Source organism: Ochotona curzoniae, unplaced genomic scaffold (assembly GCF_017591425.1).
Source record: "Ochotona curzoniae isolate NIBS_2020 unplaced genomic scaffold, NIBS_Ocur_1.0 scaffold_1852, whole genome shotgun sequence".
Lineage (NCBI taxonomy): Eukaryota > Metazoa > Chordata > Mammalia > Lagomorpha > Ochotonidae > Ochotona > Ochotona curzoniae.
The window spans coordinates 57,571,289-57,590,144 of record NW_024467087.1 but is presented as its reverse complement, the minus strand read 5'-3'; the positions used below and the strand labels follow the sequence as shown (position 1 = coordinate 57,590,144).

Sequence of the window (18,856 nt, the reverse complement as noted above, 5' to 3'; positions counted from 1 at the left end):
CTGGATTGTATATAATTGTCATGTGTCTGTCTTTTTGTTAAAACTGATTCTACATGTGTGGTGATCAGATAATAATTGCTAATCCGAGTTCTCTATTCACAGTTCCCTGGGGTGTATATGTATATTGCAAAAGAAAAAAAAAAACACTGCTTGGCTTCAATGCCCCTTGAGATTGAATAAGGAATGATCTCACAATAAATTTTAGGTTTATGCCACTCTTCCAGCTAGAGTTACTTTAGGAAAATCTCAAAATTGTTACCATGCATTACTGTATGTTTTTCTGGTCAGGAAATGTTATACTTCTTACTTACTGTGAACTAGCTTTTGAGTTTTTCTGTAACAGAAAAAAATATTTTGAAAGAATAAATGTGCTTGTTTCTATGATCCTTAAGTCATCTTGATACAATTAATAAGTTTATATTGGTCAAAATAAAAGAGTAGTTGTGTCTGTTTCAAATACCATGTGGAATAAAAGGTGCCTCTTCTTGTTGATTTCTACGGTTCCAGCCACAACATTGTGAGATCTAATTGTTTAAAATCTTTCTTGTAAGCCACACTTTTGTATTCTGTTCTACCCACACTTGTAAATCATTTGAAAAAAAAGGCAAATTTATGCTATTGAGAACATGAAGTAACTAATCAAGTGGTTATCATTTTTAAATGCATAAAAAGATCTTAAACTATTGCTGCAATTGATTCATTGGTTTGCCCTGAATTAAGATTGCTAAATCAACACAGATTTCTTTGATTCACGTAACCTAAATTTCTACTTGGCTGTTTTTAAAATATCTTAAGTCACAGATGTATTTGTGCTCCAGTTTACCAATCAAAAAAGTTACTCATGTTATGGTTTCATTGCTCTCTATAGTGTACAATTGAGTGTAATTGTTAGCCTGTGCTCTGTTTTTTTTAATTAAATATTTATTTGAATAACAAGTTTTTGTTTGAGCTGCAATGTTAGCAATGCCAGTTTTTAACACAGATCACAAAATGCATGCACAACAAAAGGACTGGTGCAAGGGGCAAAATAATGCTAAGAATTAGGCTAAATAAGCTGCTGATTTTAACAAAAGGCTTGTGATCACTATACAAAATATAAAATATATTCAACACTACCATCCACAACAGTCTTTATTGTTGATTATATTTAAAAATTATTTGTGTAATTACATATTGAATCGCAAATGACTATTATACACGAACCCCCTTTTGGAAGGCAATTCCTCATTGCACTATAGAACATCTAATTACATTGCAAAAAGTATCCTTTTTTTTTGGCTACTGATAAAATAATTAATGATACTACTGTAAATACCAGGAAGGCTACAAAAAAAAAAGAAATAAAATTTTTTTTTCATCTTCAAAGTGCTTTTCATGCAAAGTCAAGCACTTGACCTGCTGAACTAAATGCACTGCTGCAGGATGTCCTGGGCCGGAGAGATGCTCTTGGGTGATCCGACTCAGAGCAATCATGCAACCTTCCTATAGCTTGGAAGCCATCATGTCACACTTACCAAATCTTTCTTTCCAGAATGCCACTCAAGACACTTAAAAAATGAGACTTCTACTATAAATACACGTAAAACGAAGACACAAACTGCTCTCAGACACTACTTACTGGTAGTGTCTGTGCTACATGAAAGCACCTTTAAAAAGAGCCTATGCGGCAAGAGATAAGTGTCTAAAGATTCAAAATGAATCAACAGTATTGGATAACAATATAATTCTCAACTCAGAAGCTGCCTCGAGATTAGGTGCATCTTCAGTCAATGGAACAGGAAAAAAAGGCCATGGGTTTTATTAATTGTATCCACTCACGTCTCGACCTACGGTCACCAGCTGTGTAGACACAATGAGATCTTTGTTGTTGTTTATAGTCTTTAATTGAAGTGATGATAAAGGAAATAAATCTATTTAAAAACAAAAACAAACAGCTACCTCTGCCTAGATTAAGAGGTGGCACCGGGCGTGGGGCTCACATTCTGAGTGGCCACAGGTGGTGCGACTTCAATGATCCTGGGTTTGTCTATGATTCTGGCGGTACAGTTGCCCTTCTCTACAATCCCAATAATCCATGTTTGGTGACCTTCACCATATTTGGGGGACTTTATCTCTGCACAGAACCGAGCTGCTTGCTCACGTAGTAAACAGATTAGAAGGCTTCCTGATGTCTCCAGGCAGGTCCCATGCATGAGGTCAAACATGTTTCCACAGGCTTTGCTCACAGCAGCCATCTTAGCCAGCACAGGAAGGTTGTGAATCACAAATGACACCTCGTTCCTCTGCTGCTTGGCTAGGTTCTGTGCGTGGCCCAAAATCCTGAAGCCAGTGATGTCGGCAGCAGCATGGGCGTTGAATGTGTGCATGAGTCCTGCAGCTGTTCCGATGAGCCTGGCCATATTCATCATCGCTTCCTGGTAAGCCAGCTCCACATCTTCTTGGGTGACCACTAATTTAATTTTATCCCATTTTTCAGGAATGTGCAGCCACTGATGCACTGCGACAGCAACTTGTGTCCCCAGGGGTTTCATTAACGCCAACACGTCTCCTGGCACTGCATTATCTGGCATCATAAATTCATTGGGCTGGCAGACAGTTGTAGCGACTCCTCCCAAAATGATCCAGGGGTTTAATACCATTTGGCCACCTGTTACCGACGTTCCTGCTTCCTCTGCTGCATATTTAAAGGCCTGTATAATTAGGGGGATCACTTTATCCCTTTCCCTGCCGGTCATTTTATTACTGACCCCGAGGAACATCAGCATATTGTCACATTCCGTGACCCCCATGGCATAGAAGTCACTGAGGACATTGGCACATGCTATTCTGCCCATCATGTAAGGGTCATCTATGATAGGATAAATGTAATCCGTGGTCTGAACCAAGGAGAGCCCACCATGTCTCAAAGGAATGACACACGTATCCATTCCAATGCCAAGTCTTGGCATGACAGCTCCCAGAAACTGTTCATCTTCTTGGAAGTGGTTTTCTTGTAAAGATTCCAGCTACTTCTGTAGGACATCTTGGGGGGCACTTTGCAGCCTGTGCCCTTCAGTTCTGTGAATCTGGTTAGCTGGAAGCTCTTGTCCAATTCATAAGTTTCTGGGTTAAAGGTTTCCCGCGTAGACATGGTTCTTGGGTTCCAGCTCCTCAGAGTTCAACTCCTCCCTTCCCCCTCTCCTGGTAGGCTGGGTTCTTTATTACAGATCCACCTACCCCCAAGCCCCCCGAAGTACACAGCAGGGAGGGCGTGCCAGGGGCCCGGCACTCTCCATGAAGCTCCACATCCCTGGCAGCAGCGGCCCGCGACCGGAGACGGGCACGTGGGGCGAACTAGCTTGTGTTCTTAACTCCAACTTGTAGCAGGTATTGGAATTTGGGGTAAAGATTTTATGAAACTGTTATTTCGTAGTTTTCTTTTGATATTGTTCCTGAAAGTAAGCAACCTGGTAGCTCAGACTTGTTGAATGTGTACACCCTGAAAAGCCAACTATTTACAAACAAACAAATAAATAAACAAATAAATAAAGGTGCATGCCCTCCACAGACACTTTGTCTATAACATTTTTAATGCTTATTTTTTAAAAATTGCCTCAAGGAAACATTAATAGTCCTGCTAGCAAAGATTTTTCTACATTCTCTAATAAGGCTTTACAAATCCCTGTGTGGGCGAAACTACTGAATGATTAGTATTGTGGAACACTAATAACCTGTGACAAAAGTTATGCATTTGTCTCTTTAGAATTTCCTGACGGATCCTCCAAAACACTTTGGGTTTCCCTATAGCTCATCTGGTCTCAGAAGTGCAGAAACTCCCTTGAATATAAACCTGCCCTGGAAAACATGGTATTCCAACAGAACTGACTTAAAGGATGGAAAAACCTGATTTACTTTTAATTAACTTACAGATAAGATGTTCATAAATAAGGCTTGCTAAACTAACATTCTTCCACAATAGGTCAGAGGTGCAGAGAAATCCTCCACTTTTTTAGAATGTTCAAGGAAGACTTTAAGTATAATCTATTAAGATTCTAACAGGTGATTTATCAATAACAAATTCTTAACTACCTTTGGACATTAAGAAAATTGATAGAGACTTTCAGTGGGACCTGAGAGCACCCTGACAATATCTTATAGGTGGTCATGTGCACAGAGCAGGAGGGCATTCCATAGCAAAGCAGGAGGATAAAAGGAGGTCTGTATCCCTGGTCCCAGTAAGACCCCCGTGGCCTTCCAGGTGCCTTTGCTGCAGAAGCAGTGGATACTCCATTAAGGATTCTCTGAAAGGACACCAAGAACCATGTCCCAACTGCCAAGGAGATCACTGAAATTCTGACAGCCCTCGAAGGCTGCGAATTCCGAAGTCACCGTTTCCTATTGACTCTTATGCATGGGACTGAAGCAACACAGGGCTCTCCACACAGGGTCTGCTGATGCAATGGATAGCAACCAGGAGCCCTGGGTGTTTCCCAGAGTGCAAAGGAAACCTGCAAATTTCCTTCTGGACACAGAACAGTTTGCTCTGGTCCCTACTTAGCTCTAGCTGTGGCTTCCTTTACTCTCTTTCTGTGAATATCAGGGTCTATCAGGAGAAATTATAACTATGTTATGCTTTATTCTTTAGAGTTCAACAAAGAGAAGCCTCCAAGCTCCAAGCAGAACTTTAGACACCTGATGATTTCTACTTTCTACAAACTACCTCCAGATCCACACTTCTGAAGAATGTCTGGCTGCTGTGGCTCCCTCTCTTCACCCCTGTCAGCATATACCAGGCAGAGGGATCATCAGCCCCTAATCCTGACAGCAGTCAGGATCCATTATACTGGGGGAAGGAATGTTGAGGAGTATGTGGGATAATAGGCAGTTAGGAACTCTGGCCCCTGGTGAAGTTACATATGTGCAATATAAAACATTGCTTTTCCCCATTTCCTGTCCCTCCAAGAGCATGTTCTCCATAGCTACCTACCTCAGGCCTAATTTACAAAACAGAACAGGAATCTGTAGGAGGAAAACTGATCACATCTGTAGAAAAACAATGGATTAAAGATAGGAAACTGGGAATCCTTCCCAATGTGGACCCAGAGCTAGTTATAATTCATCCAGGAAGTCCCAAAGGAACATTTAATACAGAAATGAACAGGCAAGAAACTACTTAGTCCTTAGATTGACACAGTAGATCAAAGACAGATACTTCCTACCTCAAACAGGGAAACAGAAATTTAAAACACTGAGGAAAGGAAAAAGCTATACGTACAAATTGTGTATTAGCAGACTCCTGCCTGCAGCTGGAATGTAAATTCCTCAAAACCCCCTTTCTAAAACTTGCGTAACCACTGACGCTATTAATAAATTTCAGCTATTGCCAACAAGTCAGTAGTCCACATGTGTCATACTCGACTTCAGTGAACCAAGTTCAAAGATGCAGAACGGCAAAGAGCGAATGTTTGTTGCATGGCTACAGGGAACCTCAGAGTAGTTTGAGGCTTGTCAACACCATGTGTGAGGGTCCCTGTGAGCATCTTATCTGGATTGTGTAAAAAAAAAATCAAGCTGGCAATACTGAGACTTGTTTCAGGAATGTGGACTCCCTAAAGCATTAAGGCAGAGTCTGGGAACAACTGAAGATGACTTGATATCGTTCCTGAAGGCCATTCTGAGGAGTCCCTAAGGAATTTGAGAGGACTCATCTTTAGGAAAATCTGTGTGTCCTCAGGTGGAGAGATGTGGTACAGGGTTCCTAGGAAAACACTGACGTCCTCACTAGTAACCAATTGGAATAAGGAAAGGCAATGCTAGAGTGGTGGTGTCGCTGGATTATCATGCATTCCCACAGGGATTCCCTAGTACATTGCTTTATAGATAAGGGTCCCTAAGATGGACTCGGCGCTTTTCTACATGGAATCTGTGGGCATGTGTGAGGGTTGCCTTGGGATGTGTGTGTGGCCTCTCTGGCAGCCCAGGAAGTATATCAGTAGAGAGCCTCTGGTGTGTGCGCACAGAATCCATAGCCGATTTCACAAAGGGGGCTGAGCCTCTCAGGCCTCAGGTGGAAGAGGAGTGTCCAGGGGAAATCTTTGGTGAGAACTATGGAAATGAAAATCCCTTAGGCCAGTAACAGAAATGCCCTCGGGCAATCCTTCCCTATGAAGGGGCCTATAGAGTTTTCCATAGAGGCACATACAACACCAAAAAAAAAAAAAAAAAAGCAAAAAAAGTCCCCACATGAGACTTTCAAATAGATGATGGACAACAAGATGCTCTGAATGCACAAATGGAAATGCCTATGACATGCCTTCTAAATGCCTTCCTTGAACAGTGAAATTAAATCCACAGTGGTCATCTGACAGCCACTTCAACAGGAAGCCCAGGGAAGACTCAGGGACAATGCCTGTGATGTTCTGGTGCCATAGCCATATCAATCCTTTAAGCATAATAGAAAAACCAAATCCATGAGAGACATGCCACAAAAACCCCCATTTCCCAGAGTCCATGACAAAATTGTCAAACTGAGCAGTAGGGCTGCCTCAGGAGCTTTTTTGGAAATACAAGCCAATGTACCACACATGCAAAGAACAGAAGTCATTCACCTTCAAGTAACAGAATATGGGCCAACTCTAAGAAGTATCCAGGCATGCACCACAGGACATGCAATTAAGAGACGTGCCACCAGACAGTCCTTCTGAATATTCCTGAAGGCACCCTAGAGATGAGTAGAATCATTCTCAAAGTCCCAGGGCAGGTCCCACCAATGCACATATTGCCTCCTAAAAACACTAGAAACACCCTCAATGTCACAGAGACAACATGGTTCTTTGTGACACACTCAGAGAGAACCTAGAGCTCTAGATGGATGTACTGCACCACCATGGAGAAGCACTTGGAGACACCAAGGCAACACCCTAAATACACTATCAGGGATTCCACAGCTTTGCCCATGGGCTTGTGCGTGGCAAAATCTGATAATCTAAAACACACCCAGAGATGACCATACAAACCATTCTAGAACTGGCCACCTCCACAGGCAGCAGTGAGGACTTCCACAGGACCTTGGGGTCCTTGCTGAGGTACCACAGATATGTGCTGCCAAATGGGCAAGAGACACGCTAGGACAAACTCAGAGAAGCTCATGCTGAAACACTTGCAAGGCACACTCGGGAACAATGTGTGCGTCGCAAATGCACCCTCCAATTCATCAGCAACATCTCACTGGACACACCCTGCCACGCGTTCCCAGAGTTGCCCCCTTCCTATTTCCCCTGGACACTCCCCTACCACTGGAGAGCTGGGAGGCTCAGCAGGGCCACACTCAGCTGCCTTCGTTGAAATCTCCTATGGATTCTGTGTGCACACACCAGAGGCTCTCTACTGATACGCTTCCTGGGCTGCCAGAGAGGCCACACACACATCCCACGGCAACCCTCACACATGCCCACAGAATCCATCAAGAGAAGGGTCAAGTACACGACATGGAGCCCGTCACTAAGAAGGAAGGCAGCAGACAATCCCTGTGGGAATGCATGACAAACCAGAGACACCACGACTCTCCCCTTGCCTGGCCTTATGAAAATGAGTTACTTGTGAGGACGTCTGTGTCTTCCAGGGAGCTTATTTTAAACTCTGTCCATCTGAGTTCACTCAGATGTACATAGAGCTGAATCCTCCTCAGTTCCTGAGTGCCTCTACATTGTGGTCCTCAAGGCCAATATTCAAGTATCCTCAGGAGTCCCCAGACTTTCCCTTGAAGATTTAGTGATGTGATCCCACAACCCTGACACATTCCCCAAATTGCCAGCTTGATTCCTTGCAGAACCCAGGTCAGATGCCCCAGGCAGCACCACTTACAGCACTACAGATAACCTTGGTGTCGCTTGAGGGTCCCAGAAAGCATGTAACAAATACCATTACAAATCCCCTGGATTCCCCCAGTCCTCCCTACAGCTGTGTTGAGGATCCTAGAGAGCCTCCCATGGATGCACAAACCATGCTACAACCACTGCTCCCAGGTGACACTTCCTAATATATGATGGACAGCTCAGAACTCCCAAGATTCTCTGAATACACACTTGGAAATGCCCTTGAGATACTTTCCTGATATGTTCTTGAACCCTGAAATCTACAGGGATCATCTGACAATCACCACAAAATAATCCCCAGGGAAATCTCAGGGGCAATGGTTAAAATGCCCTAGTGTTATTAGTACATCAATGCCACGAATTCAGCAGAGAAAAAAACAAATCCATGAGAGGCATGCCACAGAAAACCCCGAATCCCCAAAGAAGTTCTCAAAGTGACCTGTAGGTCTGGCTCTGGACTTTGGTGGAAATGCAAGCTGACTTGCCCAGGTCTGAAATCAACTGAAGCTCTAACCCTTCCCGTGGTTTCACATTGGACACCTCTAAAAAGTGTCCAGGGTTATTCCCCTGGAAATTCCTTAGGCAACTAATAATGTTGCCCTCAATCACTCCTTTGCTGTGTTCCAGAAGGCACCCTAGAGTTGAGTAGTGTTTTCCTCAGATTCCCAGGGCAGCTCCCACTACTTTTCATAGTGCCTTCGGAAGCACAAGACACATACACAATTGTGTGATTGAGAAAACATGACGCCTATGTGACACCCTGAGAGAGCCCTTAGAAAATTCTTGAGACACTAGAGAGACTTGCTACGCCCCCATGGAGAAGCACCTGGAGATACAAAGGTGATACCCTAGATACACTTTCAGGCACTCCACGGATTCCAACGTGGGCCTGTGGGTGTCATCACCTGACAAGCCAAAACACACCCAGATGGCCTCACAAACCATTCAAGCATCATCCCACACAGGCAGCAGTGAGAACCTCCACAGGACCCTTCAGGTCCTTCCTGAGAAAACACAGAGGTGTCCACTGATATGCCCTGCCAATTCAGGATAAGACATTCTATGAAAAGCCCAGAGACTCTCATTTTAAAAACACCAGCCTGGCAGCCCAGAAATGTAAACTCTACATCACTTGAATGGTACTTTTAGTTGGTTAGCAGGAGGTGTGGCCTGCCCAGACTGTCTAAAATATGGCCATCACCATTTTAACTCAGGTGGACCAGGAATGGGAAATAGAACCTCCACTTCTTCAGCCTCGTTTTGCAAATAATCATGAGCCATGGCCTGCCACAAATCTTTAACAGCCTGTAGCATCTAAACTCTGGCGGGCCAAGCATCAAAGCAGAACCTCCACTTCATTGACTGCATTTGGCTGATGAGCCTGGTGGTTTGACATGCCTTGCCCAGACTTCCTAATATGTGGCCAGCACCATATTATCTCAGGAGGGCCAGTCACGTGAAACGGAACCTCTGCTTCATCGGCCACTTTTTGGTGATGAGACGGGCCATTTAAAGTGGAATCTCTGCTTTGTCAGCCGCTTTTTGCTGATATTCGGGGTGCTCAGATTTTCCCGACTGCTTAAAAATCATCAAACACCATCTTAACATGGGTGGCCTAGGAAGGTGATTTTGATGCGCTGAAAGGTTGAAGCAGACCGCCCAACTACTAAAATAGCAGCCCCGACTATATTAACTCGGGTGGGCCAGGCATGCAAAGTCAAAACTCAGGTTCATCAGCTGCTTTTGGCTGATGATCTGGTGGGGGGTGGGGGGAGTGGCATGTGGACTGCCCCTACTTCTTGAAAAGAAGCCAACATCATCTTAACTCAGGCAGCCCAGGCATGCATTGTGAAACCTCCACTTTATTGGTCACCTTTCCTGATGAAGGAGGGGTGGGTGCATGGCCTACCAAAACTGCTTAAAAATCGTCCTGCAGCATCTTACCTTGGACAGGTAAGGCATGTGAAACTGAATGCCCACTACATGCGACACTTTTGCTGATGAGCCTAGGGGGGTGAATAAGGCCTGACCCGACTGCTGCTTTAAAAGCAACCAGAACCATCTTAACTCAGGCGGGCCAGGCATGCGAAGGAGAACCTCTGCTTCATCACTCACTTTTGGCTAACGAAAGTAGGGCATGGCCAACCCTAATTACTTAAAAAGCGGCCTTCAGCATCTTAACTCCGGCGTGCCAGGCATACAAAACAGAACCTCTGCTTCATTGATCATTTTTGGCTGATTAGCCAGGGGTATTAGACGCAGCCTGCCCCCAGTGCTAAAATAGCAGTTAGCACCATCTTAACTCAGTTGTGCCAGACATACAAATCGGAATGTCCACTTCATCAACCGCTTATGGCAGAGGAGCAGGAGGGTTGCCTGACCACTGCTTAAAAAGCAGATGACACCATCTTCAATCTGGTGGGCTAGTCATGTGAAGCGAAACCTACACTCCATTGGCTGCATTTGGCAGATGAGTGGGGGCAGGGCTAGTGCAGCAAGCAAAGGCTGCTTCAAAAGTTGCCAACACCATCTTAACTCGGGCGGACCAAGAATGCGAAGTGGAAACTGCTTCGTCACTCGCTTTGGGAGATGTTTGGGGGACTTTCCTGACATATTGCTTATGAAGCATCAAATACCATCTTAACATGGGTGGGCCAGGCATGCTAATTTCATGACCAGGGCAGGGGGAAGCTTGAAAAGCAGCCAGCAACATCTTATTTCTGGAGGGACAGACATATGCAGGGCAATCTCTGCTTCTTTAGCTGCTTTTGACTGAAGAGTGAAGAGGAGTGAATGTGGCGTGATCCGACTGCATAAAATGCAGCCAGCACCATCTTAACTCAGGTGGGCCAGGCATGGGAAGCAGAATATCAACTTCATCAGACACTTTTTAGTTTGATGAGTCAAGGGTGTGATGTGGCTTGTCCTAAACACTTAAAAGGAAGCCAACATCATCCTAAATGGGATGAACCCAAGCATTCAAAGCAGAACCTCTGCTTCATTGGCCGCTTTGGGCTGATGAGTCATGCGGGGTGAATGTAGTTTTACACAATTGCTTCAAAAGCAGCTAGCACCATCAAAACACATTTGATCAGGCAAATGGATTTGATGAGTTGGACATGGGGGAGCTCTCTGTCCAGACAGCTTTAAAAGCACCCTGCAGTGGTGCCAGGCATGCAAAGCAGATTCTCTGCTTAATGAGCTGGTTTCGGCTGATTAACCCAGGGTAATAGATGCAGTCTGTCATAATGGATTAAAAAGCAGCTAATACCATCTTAACTCAGGTGGGACAGGTATTCCAATGGGACTGTCCACTTCATGGGCCACTTATGGCAGATGTGGGGGTGGTGGTGGTGGCATGACCCACTGCTTAAAATGCAGGCAACAATACCTTAACTCAGGGTGGCCAGGCTTAACTGAACCTACACTTCAATGGCCGCTTTTTGCAGACGAGCTGGGACGAGGCTGGTGCTGCTGACCAAGACTGCTAAAAAAGCAACCAGCACCATCTTAACTCCGGCAAGCTAGGCATGCAAAGAGAAACCTCCATTTACCAGTCATTTTTGGCAAATGAGTGTGGAGCACAGCCTGACCTGAAAACTTAGAAAACAGCTTGAAGCATCTTAACTCAGACGGGACAGAAATGTAAAGCAGAATCTGTGCTTCATCAGCTGTTTTGGCTGATGACTGGGGGCCTCAGTGGGCCCCAACTGCTTAAAACGCATCAGACACCATCTTAACACAGGTGGGCCAAGCATGCAAATTTGATGAGCCCTGCTGGTTTTTAGGATTGTGCTTAAAAACCAGCTTGCAGCATCTTAACTTGGCCATTCCAGACATGCGAAGCAGACCATCCATTTCATGGGCACTTTTGGTCTGATGACTCAGAATGGTGGACACAGCGCACCATGACTGCTTAAAAAGCAGCAAACACTATCTTTTTTGGGGCAGGCCAAAGCATGATTTTGCTGAACTTGGTTGTTTTTCGGGTGGTCTGAACTGGCTTATACCTCTAACAAGACATGTGTCAACAGTTTAGGTGAACAGTTTTAGGAGGGGTGTGCAGAGAAGTCTTCAATATCCTAGTGAGCAGTAACTAATCTTTGTGTCCTGCCTAGTGAGGTATGAGTGCATCCACGCTGACCATTTCCTGTCTGGTTCTAAGCTTTCCTTATTGTTGTCTGTCTACCTATTCTAGGTTTTTTGTTTGTTTGTATGTTTGTTTGTTTGTTTTGAGGGGTTTCTAGAGTGATCCTGATGGTGATTGAGAGAGAGGGTGGGGACTCAGAGCCAGGACCAGGCAAGGACCAGAGAAAGCTCCTCTCCCTAGTCCCGAAGGAAGTTTATTGTTCTTCTATTTCTGTAGACCGCTCAGGGCTCCTGGTTGTCATTCCAGTGATGCTGGTAACTGCACGGCAGAGTATGGACTTCTTCCATCCTGTGTGGTAGATCCAAAAGGGGGTGGATGACCTCAGAGTTCTCGGCCTCTGAAGGCACTCCAGTTCCCCGTGGTGTCTTTGGCAGTTGGGATGTAGTCCTTGTTGCTCGTATTGATAGTCCATGGTGAGGATCCGGGAGTCTTCAGGGTTGGGATACAAGCCTCCTCCTGTCCACCCACTCCACTCTGGGGTCCCCCCTTGCTCCATGCACACAACCTCCTGTTAAGAGGCTGTCAAGATCACTCCCGATTCCCCCCTTATGCCTTTATAACTTTACCATTGTCTAATGCCAACTCAAGTCTGTTGTCTGTGAGTTACCAGATATGATCCTGCTAGGTTATATTTCACGTCTTCCTCACATTTTTTAGGGATATGGAAAATTTATCTGCTCTCCATCCCCATTACGGAATAACATAGGGTATTAAGAGTGTTTTAGGTTTTACAATTCTTTGATGTAGATCATAAGCAGTCTGACTCACATTAATTGTTGATTTATAGATTACATTGAATTATCTTATTGCATTAGATACAGGCTGTTTGAGATTGCAATAATATTATACAGGTACTATTTTCCAGTTCGACATAATTTCATCTTAAATTAAGGCAAACATGTGGTATTTAACCTTTTGTGATTGGCACATTTCCCTTAGCATAATTGTTTCCAGTTGGGCCCATTTAGCCATGAAGAAATGCATTTTATTTTTTAAATAGCTGAGTAGTATTCCATGGAGTATATGAACCACAGCTTTCTTATCCAGTCTTCTGTTGATGGGCATTTCAGCTGCTTCCAAGTTTTTGCAATTATTGATTGTGCTGCTATAAACATAGGGTTGGTTTCTCGTGTAGCAGGTGTTTTGGATATATTCCTAGGAGTGCTATTGCTGGATCATATGGTATGCTGATTTTCAGTTGCTTGAGTATTCTCCATACTGATTTCCACAGAGGCTGTACAAGTCTGCAGTCACACCAGCAATGGAGTAGGGTTCCCTTTTTCCCACATTCTAGCCAGCAAGTGTTGTTGGTGGTTTTTTGTATGTGTGCCATCCTTGCTGGCATTAGGTGGTACCTCATTGTTGTCTTAATTTGGATTTCCCTTATTGCCAAGGAAGTTGAGCATTTTTTCATATGTTTGCCATTTGGGTTTGTTCCTTTGTGAAACATCTGCCCATTTCCCGTGCCCATTTCTTGAGTAGTTTGTTTGTTTTGTTGTCTTAGTTGTTCTGGAAATTTTTGTATATTCTGGAGATTAGCCCTCTATCACCTATGTAGTGTGTGAAGATCTTCTCCCATTCTGTGGGTTGCTTTTTTACTTTGTTAATTGTTTCCCTTGCTATACAGAAGCTTCTTAGTTTGATGAAGTCCCATTTGTTTATTTTGGTCTTAATTGCTAGTGCTTTTGGTGTCCTTTTTAGGAAGTCAGGGCCTACACCTAAATCTTGCAGTATGTTTCCAACATTTTCTTCCAAAAGTTTGAAGGTTTCTGGGTGTAGGTTTAAGTCTTTTATCCATTTAGATTTGATCTTGGTGTATGGTGAGAGATATGGGTCTATCTTCTTGTTTCCACAGGCTATCATCCAGTAGTCCCAGCAGCATTTATTGAAGAGATCTTCCCATTTGCTTGGATTGTTCTTTTTGTCAGAGATTAATTGGCTGTATCTTTGTGGGTTTCCTTTTGTTGTTTCTATTCTGTTCCATTGATCCTCTTCTCTATCTTTGTACCAGTACCAGGCTGTTTTGATAACCACTGTCATATAGTATGTCCAGAGGTCTGGGACTGTGATTCCCCCTGTTAAGTTCCTATGCTCCCGGAGGGTTCTAGCTATTCGTGGTTTTTTGTGTTTCCAGATGAACCTTTGTATCATTTTTTCCAGTTCAATGAAGAATGTTTTGGGTAATTTGATTAGGATTCTGTTGAATGTATATTTTGCTTTTGGTAGTGTAGACATTTTAATGATATTGATTTTGCCTATCCAGGAGCATGGGATGCTGCTCCCTCTTTTGAGGTTTGTTCAATTTGTTTTTTAAGTGCTTTGTAATTTTCTTCAAAAAGGTCTCCTACATTTTTGATTAAATTTATTCCTAGATACTTCATACTTTTCTCTGTTATTTTGAATGGTAGCTTGCTGGTTAGATCTTACTCCATCTTGGAGCTGTTTGCGTACACTATGGCTGTTGATTTTTGTTCATTAATTTTGTACCCTGCCACTCTACCAAACTCTCCTGTAAGTTCTAGCAGTCTCTGTATTGAGTCTCTTGGTTCTTCTATTGCTTTAATTATGTTGTGGATTGTTCCTTCTGTGCCTACCCTGGTTAGGGTTTTTAGCATGAAGTGATGTTGGATTTTGTTGAAGGCTTTTTCTGAATCTACTGATACTATTATATGGTTTTTGTTTTTCAGTTTTTGGATGTGGTGTATCACATTTATGAATTTCCGTATGTTGAACCATCCCTGCTTTCCCTGGATGAATCCTAGTTGGTCTGGATGAATGATCTGTCTGATTTTTTTTTAATTCTATTGGCTAGGATTTTATTGAGAATTTTGGCGTCAATGTTCATCAGGGAGATTGGTCTGTAGTTTTCCTTCTCTGTTATTTCTCTATCAGGTTTTGGGATTAAAGTGATGTTGGCTTCATAGAATGAGTTTGGAAGGATTGCTTCCTTTTCTATTGCTTTGAAGAGCTTGTAGAGGATTGGGGTTAGCTCTACTCAGAATGTTTTTGTAGAATTCTGCGGTAAAGCCATCTGGGCCTGCGCTTTTCTTTGTTGGGACATCTTTAATCACTGACTCTATCTCTGATTCAGTTTTGGGTTTATTCAGGTCTTCTGTTGCTTCTGAGGTGAGTTTTGGTAAGTGGTGGGAGTCTAGGAACCTTTCCGTTTCCAAATGGTTATCTGATTTGTTGGAGTACAGTTCTTTGTAATAATTTCTAATTATTTTCTTAATGGTTGCAGTGTCTGTTGTTAAGTTGCCTTTTTCATCTTTGATGCTGCTAATTCTCACTTTTTCTTGCTTTTTCTTTGTTAATTGGGCCAGTTGGGTGTCTATTTTATTTATCTTCTCAAGAGACCAGCTTTTTGATTCATTGATTTTGTATATAGTTTTTTTTTAATTTCTATTTGATTTATTTCCTCCCTTGTTTTGATAATTTTTTGTTTCCTATTGTTTCTGGAGTCATTCTTTTTTTTTAAGATTTTATTTTATTTTTATTGGAAAGTCAGATATACAGAGAGGAGGAGAGACAGAGAGGAAGATCTTCCGTCTGATGATTCACTCCCCAAGTGAGCACAATGGCTGATGCTACGCTGATCCGAAGCCAGGATCCAGGAGCTTCTTCCGGGTATCCCACATGGGTGCAGGGTCCCAAAGCTTTGGGTCATCCTTGACTGCTTTTCCAGGCCACAAGCAGGAAGCTGGATGGGAAGTGGAGCTGCCAGGATTAGAACCGGTGCCCATATGGGATCCCGGGGCACGTTCAAGGCGAGGACTTTAGCAGCTAGGCCATGCCGCCGGGCCCTCTGGGGTCATTCTGCTGCTGTTTATCCAATTCCTGGAGGTGTGTGCTTAATTCCTGTATTTGATGTCTTTCTTGTGCCTTGACATGAGCATTAATGGCAATAAGTTTACCACGTAATACTGCTTTGGCGGTGTCCCACAAGTTTTGGACTGTTGTATCTGAGTTTTCATTGATTTCCATACATTTTTTTATATCATCTTTAATTTCTTTTCTAACCCATTGTTCGTTTAATAGCATATTGTTCAACCTCCAAGAGCTTACGTATTTCCTGGGGCATTTTGAGTTGCTGATTTCCAGTTTCATTCCATGATGATCTGAGAAGGTACATGGTATGATTCTGATTTTTTTGTAGTTAGTTAAACTTGCTTTGTGTCCTATCACGTGGTCTATCCTGGAGAAGGTGTCATACACTGCTGAAAAAATGTATAATCTGCGGCCTTAGGATGAAATATTCTATAGATTTCTACCAAATCTAGTTCTTCTATTGTTTGTGTGAGCTCTGTAGCTTCTCTGTTGAGCTTTTGTCTCGTTGATCTATCTATTGATGTTAATGGGGTGTTCAGATCTCTTCGTGGGCCACTTTTGACTAATGAGTCAAGAGTGTGGACGTGGCCTGCCCCAAGAGCTTTAAAAGCAACCAGCACCATCCTAACTCTGGCAGGCCAATCATACAAAGCAGAACTTTGGCTTTATTGGCCACTTTTGGCTGAGGTTATGGGGGCTCAGCCTGTTTCAACTGCTTAAAAAAACACCAAGCACCATCTTAACCCAGGCAGGGAGCTGGATGGGAAGTGGGGCTGCTGGGATTAGAACCAGCGCCCATATGGGATCCCGGGCGTGCAAGGCAAGGACTTAACCACTTAAGGCCAGTTATGTGAAGCGGAATCTCCATTTCATGGGCCACTTTTGGCCTATGAGCATTGGGGGCGCTACCTGCCATGATTCCTTGAAAAGCCATCAGCATCATCTTAACTCAGGTGGCTAGGCTTGCAAAGTGGAACCTACACTTCATTGGGTACTTTTGGTAAATGAGTAGGGGTGGGGCTGGTACAGCAGGCCAAGAAGAATGCTTCCAAAGCTGCCAGCAGCATCATAACTCAGGCAGACCATGCATGCAGAGTGGAAACTGCTTCATCAACTGCTTTTGGCTAACGAACATCAGGGTGCTGCCTGCCTCAACTTCTTAAAAACCAGGGTTCAGCATCTTGAGTCGGGTGGGCCAGGCATACTAAGCTGAAATTCTGGATCCTCAGCTGCTTTTGGCTGATGATCTTGGGATGTGCTGACTGCCACAACTGCTTTACAAGTAGCCAGACCATCCTAACTAGGGCATGCCAGGCATGGGCAGTGGAACCTCTGCTTCAACAACCACTTTTGGTTGATTTGCCATGGGGTGGGCATTGCCTGCCCCAACTGCTTGCAAAGTAGTCAGCACCATCTTAACACTGGTGGACCAGGCATAGGGCAGAAGAACCCACACTTCACAGGCTGCTTTTGGCTGATGAACAAAGGAGACAGAACACAGCCTCCCCAGACCGCTTGAAAAGCAGCCAGCACCATCATAACTCAGGAGGATAAGACATGCAAAGCAGAAACTCCGCTGCCTTGGCTGCTTTCACCTGATGATCCAAGCAGGGTGAAAGTGGTCTGGTCTGAATGCTTAAAAAGAAACCAGCACTATCTTAACTACAGCAGTCCAGGCATGTGAAGTGGAACCCCCTCTTATTTGGCTGATTTTTGCTATTGAGCAGGGGCTTATCCTGCCTTGACTGCTTCAAAAGTAGCCTGCAGCATCTTAACTCATATGGGTGATGCAGGTTCCAGTCTCCCAAGGGTTAACTCCATAGCTTAGCTTGTTTCTCAAGGGGTAACAGGATGGGCAATCTTGGCCTGATACATTTAGCCCCTAGCCTAACCACAAGTTCCTGCTTCCCTGCTTTCCACTTCTCAAGATGCCCCCTGGGGATCTTAGGAGCTGCTTGAGCATTGGAAAAATACTCAGAGGAACTAGGCAGAGTATAAAAAGGCAGGCTGGAGTGTCAATAAACTGCATTCTCTTTACAAGAATGATCCAGTCCCTGTTGTCTTCTTTTCAACCCTAATCCCTCCACTTGACTCGGGGTACATGGTGAAGCAGGTGTTGCCAACAGGGTGATGCATGCAAGACAGATCCTCCTTCACATGGGCTGCCTTTTGCTGATGAGCCTACAGGCTGTTGTACGCAGCCTGACCCAACTGCTAAGAATGCAGCAAGCACCGTCTTAACTCAACCAGCCCAGGCAAGAAAAGGGTAACCTCCATTCCACCAGTCACTTTTCACTAATTAATGTGGGGTGAGACCTGCCCCAACTGCTACAAAAGAAGCCTGCAGCATCTTACGTGGGTGGGCCAGGAATGCAAAGAGGAATCTCTGTTTCATCAGATGCTTTGGCTTATGATGGGCAGGATTGGCCTGCCCCAAATGCTTAAAAAGCATCAAGTACCATCTTGATGTGGGTGGACTCAGCATGTGAATTTGATGAGCTAGGAAGAGGGGAGAAGCCTGCCATGGCTGCTTCATAAGCAGAGGCACCATCTTAACTCAGGCGGACCAGGTATACAAATCAGAATGTACACTTCTTCAGCTGCTTATGGCAGATGTAGGGGGTTGACCTGGCACACTGCTTAAAAGGCATCCTGCAGCATTTTAACTTGGGTATGAGAGGAATGTGAAGTGGACCCTCCAATTCATTGGCAAGTTTTGTCTGATGATCCAGGGGTGTGTATGTTGCCTGCCCCAACTGTTTAAAAAGCAAAAAGCACAATCTTACTTCTGACAGACCATTTATATGAAGCAGAACCTCCACTTCATTGACCGCTTTTGAGTGATGGACGGGGGTGGAGTCAGCTATGCCTGCTTAATAAGCAGCCAATACCATCTTCACTCAGGTAGCCAGGCATGCTAAGTGGAACCTTCTCTTCATCAGCCACATTTGACTAATGAGCATGGAGCGTGGACTGCCCCGACTGCTTAAAAAGTAGCCTGAAGTATCTTAATTCAGGATTGCCA

General features: G+C 44.1%; 1 protein-coding gene across 2 annotated transcripts; it reads right to left on the bottom strand.

Annotated features, from left to right (window-relative positions):
* Positions 1–1,617: 1,617 nt before the first annotated feature.
* Positions 1,618–3,207, bottom strand: LOC121169230 (selenide, water dikinase 1-like). 2 transcript variants are annotated; one of them, XM_040999748.1, is made up of 2 exons: positions 2,938–3,022; positions 1,950–2,833 (listed from the first exon to the last, which is right to left on the bottom strand). In XM_040999748.1, exons 1-2 carry the CDS (start codon positions 3,020–3,022, stop codon positions 1,950–1,952), a joined length of 969 nt encoding a protein of 322 aa, XP_040855682.1. The 2 variants fall into 2 exon arrangements, with proteins under 2 accessions (XP_040855681.1, XP_040855682.1); XM_040999747.1 differs by having other exon boundaries at positions 1,618–3,207.
* Positions 3,208–18,856: the final 15,649 nt, after the last annotated feature.